Source organism: Ursus maritimus, unplaced genomic scaffold (genome assembly GCF_017311325.1).
Source record: "Ursus maritimus isolate PB19 unplaced genomic scaffold, ASM1731132v1 scaffold_19, whole genome shotgun sequence".
Taxonomy (NCBI): domain Eukaryota; kingdom Metazoa; phylum Chordata; class Mammalia; order Carnivora; family Ursidae; genus Ursus; species Ursus maritimus.
This window is the reverse complement of record NW_024424341.1, coordinates 48393443-48400661: the sequence shown is the minus strand read 5'-3', so window position 1 is coordinate 48400661 and position 7219 is coordinate 48393443. Positions and strand designations below refer to the sequence as shown.

General features: G+C 45.9%; 1 protein-coding gene across 1 annotated transcript in view; it reads left to right on the top strand.

The window, feature by feature from the left end:
- Positions 1-1626: 1626 nt before the first annotated feature.
- LOC103657320 (zinc finger protein 432-like) overlaps positions 1627-7219 on the top strand; it is a 38937-nt gene continuing 33344 nt past the window's right edge. Inside the window, 2 exon segments of the mRNA XM_008684766.2 lie at positions 1627-2292; positions 6996-7138. Of these exon segments, the coding sequence (XP_008682988.2) occupies positions 2285-2292; positions 6996-7138 (151 nt within the window). The 5' untranslated portion in view covers positions 1627-2284.

Below are 7219 nucleotides of genomic sequence, written 5' to 3'. Positions count from 1 at the left end.
AATTTCATGAATACGTCGCAGACTAATCTTTAGTGACTGGCGGCTGCCTAGGGTGAGTAAGGGGCGTAGTTGGGATAAGGCTGGCAACAAGCTCAAGGTCGTGGCTTCGGCTTTCTTTGCGACTGCAGCACACCGCACACCATCTCACTTTTACAAACCGGGGTGTCGCGAGGCACCCTTGCCTAGCTCCCGGGTAGCTCGGGTTCCGCCGCCCGGACACCGAACTCCGTCCAGGCCGACGCGCACCTGCTCGGGAGCAATCCTCCCCGCCACAGCGCGCCGCCTGCTTTCTTGTCAAACCTGCTTACATTTTGACACGGGTTCTGAGCCTTTTCTTAATGAGAATCGAGACTGCGGAGACCGGAGGTTATTTTAATTTCCCGGCTGTAGGAGCCGCGCCCCTTAGGTGGGGAAGGGCTCCGGCCTTTGAAACTTAGCGCCGTTCCCCGTCCCCTACAACGAGGAGCCCTGCCCCTTCAAGGATTACCCCCACGTCATGTCTGCCTTGCGTGAACTCGAGCCTCTGAACATTTTTCCATTTTCCCTTAAGAGCTGAGGGGCCAGGAAGCGCGAGGGTCTCGGTGGCACTCTCGCCGTCTTGTCACCGCGCAAATGCGGCCGCCTTGCTTTCAGTACGTCAGGTGTGCAAAATGGCGGCCTCCAGGGCGTCGAGGGGACGGCCGCGCGGACATATGACCTCATAAGGAAGCGCCGGAAACCAGTATTCCGTTCTCCATAGAAACGCGCCAGAAACGCCGCTGACCCTCGTCAGGTGTTCCCGGAGAAGAGTCTGGGTGAGGGGACTAGAGCGAAGGAAGTTTAGGGAAGTAAGCTGGGCTCTGAAGAGGTCGCTGCAGGCTCAGGAGACACTTAAGTCCGGGTGTGGGTCAGTCTGTAGAGAAGGGTTGGGGAGGGGAGGGGCGGCCTAACGGCCTCTGGGTAAGTTGTTGCTCCCTTGAGTCCGTGAAGGTAGCGCAGGGGGGGCTGTGTTTTTTGGAGGTGAGCATGGAGGAGTCTGTACTGTGTGTAATCGAGATGTCTTTGAGGTCAGTCATGGGGCGGGGCTCTGGTGGTCAGTGATTGAAGGTCTGAACAGATCAACTACCGAGAGTCCTGAAGTCTGGATTTAAAGGCTTCGAGGGTCACTCTCCTTGTAGGTGATTGACAACTGGCGGCGTGGTGTTTGTCATTGAAGGCGGCGTCTGGCGGGGGTTCTGGAATAATTTGGAGCTCAGCAATCGAGGAACCATTAAGGGAAGTCAGTGTGCGTGTGTCGCCGGTCCGGGTTTAGTATTGCCTGTCTTTTGTGCAGGGTTGTGTGACAACAGGATTGGAGATTCAGGAACACTGGCTGCCAGTGCGTTGCCTCAAACCCGCTCCTGGAACAGAGTTGTTGAATGTTAACATTCCTCAAAAGCTTCAGGCCCAAATCCCTCCTCCATATAATTTTCTAATGTTTTTTGGCTCCCCACATCATCCCATCCCTTTGAACCTGCAGAAATGAAAGTTTTTGGGGGAGATGAACGATTCAGATTTAAAATTAATTAGCCTTTTATTTAAGATTCTGTGTTTATCCTTCTGTAGTTTTTGTATATTCTCTTGGATATTTCCTTTCAGGTTACATATGTATGTAAAGGCTTCTATTTTCCCAGTATTTATATTTTTGAGGTGTTTTAAATTAAAGAAAAAAAATTTTGGGGTGTTTTTAAAAGTTTGTATCTATAGCTTATATTCCTTCCCCTTTTTTCGGTGTGTTCATTGTTCCTCATATTGAAGTATATGTAGATGGGGGTGTAAAGACTTTTAAAGAGATAGTAGAGCAACATAGTTTAAAGGAAAAATTCACTGTTCCTCACTGTGCATATGGCCTCATTTCTAAAATTGATCTGAAAATTACCTGCCACTGAAGCATATTTCTGTTCTGATTCTCCTTTGCCACTTTGCCCTTACTCGTTATTTCTACACATTCAGAGTCTTATGCCTAAGGCATGATTTCTGAAGAACCAAGTAAAGAGACAGAAATACTGGGACCATGTGTTAAGGTGAGTGCATAGCAAGAGACAATGTAACACTGAAAGTAATTTTGTTCTTAGACCCACAGGTCCTGACAAGAGACAAGAAATGAATGAAGAAAAAGGCAGTCCCAGGACCTAGGTAGTGTCATCTCTGGACCACTTTTGACTGGTGACTAGATTTCTAACTGGAAATTTAGAGCATATCCAGAAGAGACAAAAACAGAATATCCCAGTTGCTGGCCATTTCTCAAAACAGAAGAAAATGATCAATGCCCAGGTGATTTTTGTCTTGTTTTATTCCTTGCTTTGTTCCCCAGTGGATGTGTAAGGCTTGTAAAAATCAGTTCAGTATCTGGAGAGAAATAAATTTGAATCTACCTCCAGCCTTGTCACAAAGTAGAATCAAGAATATAGGGTTCAGGGGTGCCTGGGTGGCACAGTCGTTAAGCGTCTGCCTTCGGCTCAGGGCGTGATCCTGGTGTGCTGCGATCGAGCCCCGCATCAGGCTCCTCCGCTGGGAGCCTGCTTCTTCCTCTCCCACTCCCCCTGCTTGTGTTCCCTCTCTCACTGGCTCTCTCTCTCTCTGTCAAATAAATAAATAAAATCTTAAAAAAAAAAAAAAGAATATAGGGTTTAGGGGCCCCTGGGTGGCTCAGTCGGTTAAGTGTCTGGCTCTTGATCTAAGCTCAGGTCTTGATCTGAGGGTCATGAGTTCAAGCCCTGCATTGGGCTCTATGTGTGGAGCCTACCTAAAAAAAAAAAAAAAGAATGTAGTGTTCATTGATTCCTAGTAAATGACTACTGTTGGAACATCGTATGTAACTGAAGGATCCTCTGGCTTACATTAGCTGTCACGCCGCATCTAATATGTGTGACAACCAACATAAGAGAATCACGTTATGCGATATGCAGTGACCGTGAGGAGAATGCAGGAAGGTTCCTCTGGCACTGAGGACTCGAGAAAAATGTTACATTCTTCGTAGAGGTGATCCGTGAACAGTGTTGTGAGCAGTAGTCTTCTAATAAAGGCAGCAGCAGACTTCCTACTGCTGTTTATTACAGAGTTCCTCAGAGTCTCCTGTGGGAATAGACCAAGCAAACTCAGTGAACACAATTTTTGCAGGGGAACAATGCAAGGCTTCATGAACAGGGGGCTGAACTGGCATTAAATTACAGATTTGGGGCGCCTGGGTGGCACAGTGATTAAGCGTCTGCCTTCGGCTCAGGGCGTGATCCCGGCGTTATGGGATCGAGCCCCACGTCAGGCTCCTCCGCTATGAGCCTGCTTCTTCCTGTCCCACTCCCCCTGCTTGTGTTCCCTCTCTAGCTGGCTGTCTCTATCCTGTCGAATAAATAAATAAAATCTTAAAAAAAAAATAAATTACAGATTTGACATTATATAGTTGCAAGAAATTTTGTCCGGTAAAAACTTGTTATAAGGTTCCAGAATGTTTGCTGTGTAACTTCATGTTATCTCAGAAAATGCAGAATCCTTTTCCATCTTAAGATCTAATTTTTACCTACTCTTCCTTTATTGCTTTTATTTCCTATAATTGTACAAATGACTCATGAGTGTCTATTTTAAAAAAAGGTTATTTATTTTATTATTTTTTAAAATAGTATGGAACTCTTTTTTTTTTTCTTTAAGATTTTATTTATTTATTCGACAGAGATAGAGACAGCCAGCGAGAGAGGGAACACAAGCAGGGGGAGTGGGACAGGAAGAAGCAGGCTCATAGCGGAGGAGCCTGATGTGGGGCTCGATCCCATAACGCCGGGATCACGCCCTGAGCCGAAGGCAGACGCTTACCTGCTGTGCCACCCAGGCGCCCCAGATTATTTATTTTAGAGAGAGAGAAAAAACACGAGGGGGGGCAGAGGGAGAGGGAAAATCTCAAGCAGACTCCCCTCCGAGACTGGAGCCATTTTGGAATTCGATCCCACCACCCTGAGATCATGGCCTGAAATCAAGAGTTGGACGCCCACGTGACTGAGCCAACCAGGAGCCTCTCAATGAACACGTTCTATTTATTTATTTATTTCTCATGAGTACCTTTTATTTATTTATTTTTTTAAAGATTTTATTTATTTATTTGACAGAGATAGAGACAGCCAGCGAGAGAGGGAACACAAGCAGGGGGAGTGGGAGAGGAAGAAGCAGGCTCATAGCGGAGGAGCCTGATGTGGGGCTCGATCCCACAACGCCGGGATCATGCCCTGAGCTGAAGGCAGACGCTCAACCACTGTGCCACCCAGGCGCCCCTCATGAGTACCTTTTAAAGGAAAAAAATCCTCACGATGGAGTACACACACGGGGAAAAAGTAAATTCCCTCTTCATGTCCCCTTTCCTCCTTCCCTCGTACCACTTCAGCAGATGCTTGGTGTGTTCTTGCGGTCACTGAACCTTTGTGTGCTTCTGTATACATGTGCCCGTTTACAAATGTATTTGAATTTATGTATATTTGTGTTTGGAAACACATCTATCATGACGTTTTGTGTATCAATGGAATCATACTCCAAAAGACATAATCTGTTGGCTTAACACGGTATAATTCAAGCATCTAGAGGAATAATAACTGCAACTGATTGGTGACTATTAACTCTACAAAATTCCATTTGTCTGTAGTCATACTTAACAAAGTGAGTTAAACTATGTAAAGCATTTAGCGAGTGCCTCCCAAGTGATGCGCGCATCGTCCATGCCTGAAGTCTTTGCCAGTGCTAATAATAGGACATTACCAGATTGCTAAATTTTCTTTCTTTTTTTTTTTTTTAAGATTTTATTTATTTATTTGAGAAAGAGGGAGAGCACAGAGGGCAAGTGAGAGGGAGAAGCAGACTCCCCGCTGAGCAGAGAGCCCAATGTAGGGCTTGATCCCAGGACCCCGAGTTCATTCCCTGGTGGCATTCGGGCATAAGCTATATGACCACGGGGTCAGGACACTGAAGCCGTTCCACACTCCTGAACTGTTTTTATTCACAGAACTTCTGACACCAAATGTGTGTATTTTCCTTACATCTACTGATTCTACAATTCCGTGGCCACCAGCTTGGTGTCCTACAATTCAACTTAATTCTGACACTTACTACCTGGAATTAGCGTCAGATCCCACAGGCCCAAGGGCTTGGTTCCATGAGACTGCCCCCACATTAGGTGCCAGCCAAAAGTCCCAGGTTGTCACCTATATTTGTGGTGACCGATTGTAAATTTGAGAGTTCCCACAACCCTCCTTTCGGATTTGATAATATGCTAGAACAATTCACAGAACTCACGAAAGCAATTTACATACATTTACTGATTTACCATAAAGGCTACAACTCAGGAATAGGCAAATGGCAGAGATGCATGGGGCCAGGTATGGGGGGAGGTCCTCCCTCAGAGAACCACCTTGCCAGCAACTCAGTGTGTTCACCAACCTGGAAGCTCTCCAAATCTGTTTAGGGGGTTTTATGATGGTTTTCTTATATGGGCACAATTGATTAAATCGCTGGCTGTTGGTAATTGAATTCAACCTCCAGTCCCTCTTCCCTCCCGGGTTGTTGGGGGTCTTTCGGGGGTCTCCTATCCTGAAGATATGCGGGGGCCCCCAGCCATTTGTCGTCATGTTAGGATGCAGAAGACACTCATCACTCCAGAGATTCCGACAGTTTTAGAAACTGTGCCAGGAACCAGAGAAAGACCAAATATATATTTATTACTACATTTTTCTAGTTTCTGTTCTTTTGATTTCACTAAATTTTGTCTTTCTTTAGATGGTAATGAGTCTTCTCTTTCTGGTTGTTTTCATAATCTGACTTTTGCAACTGGTGTTCTGTAGTTTCAGTCTGATGAGTCTAGAGACAGATTTCCTGCTTGATTTTGCTTGCTTACTAAGTCTGGGTTGTCAGTTCGTCAGTTGTGAACTTTTCTCAGTCCTGAGATCTTCACATTGCTTCTCTGATTCTCTATAATTGCTTCCAAAAACCATGTATAAACCTCACTCTGTCCTCATTCTTTATTAACTCTCCTTTATATTTTCTATCTCTCTGTGGTCTGCTTCAGTTTTTGGTTATTTTTTAAAATGAGTATTCCAGTTCACTATCTCTTAAGTGTATCTATGACGTTAACCTTTTATGAAAGAATAAGAAACGTATATTAGTCTCTGCCCCTAGTTTCTGACACAAGACTCCTAAAATCCTTGTGATTCCCTAAGTGAAAAGAGTACTAGAGGTTTCTTTTGTTCTAATATTTGGTCTTTGACCTCATCTGTGACAGAGTTCCTAAATCCCTTGGAATTTCCTGGGTGATAGAAGCGTCTCTTGTTCTAATGGCATGACTCTGGGTGGATTCCTAGGGGGGTGGTCACCAGAAAGACCAACCCATGATCAGAAGTGTGGGATTTTCAGCTGTACCCCCATTATCCAGAGAGGGGAGAGGGGCTGGAAATGGAGTTCATGACCAGCCATGCCTGTATGATGGAGCCTCCTTAAATTCCAAAGGTGCGTGGTTTGGAGCACTCCCTGTTTGGTGGACATGGGTGCTGGGTGACACACCCCTCCCCTCGTGCCTTGCCCTGTGTGTCCCTTTGATCTGGATGAAATCTCTGGCCTTTTTCATATCCTCTTATAATAAACTAGTATGCAGTAAGTAAACCGAATTCTCTGAGCTACTCAAGCAAATTAAACCCAAGGAGGGGGTCATTGGAACCTCTAATCTATAGCCAGTTAGTCAGAAGCACAGGTGACAACATGGACTTGGATTGGTGTCTAAAGTGGGGGCAGGTGCAGTCTTGTGGGACTGACCCTTAACCCATGAAATGTGACTCTATCTCCAGGGAGCCCGTGTCAGAATTGAGTTGAATTGTAGGTCCCCCAGCTGGTGTCAGAGAATTGCTTAAAAACATCCAAACCGCCACATATACATCAGAATTGGTCTCAGTGCTGAGACTTCCTTTATATTCCTTATGACTCAATGAAAGAGGAACACTCACATGAAACAGGACCGTGTTGTTACAGGAATCGCTGACACTGGAGGATGTGGCCGTGGACTTCACCTGGGAGGAGTGGCAGCTCCTGGCCCCTGCCCAGAAGGAGCTGTACCGGGACGTGATGTTGGAAAACTACAGCAACCTGGTGTCAGTGGGTGAGGACAGCTACCCTGTGTCACGCAGACGGTGCCCAGTCAGTGGCCTTTCCTTGCTCGGCTGCTTACACTTCGGAGTCA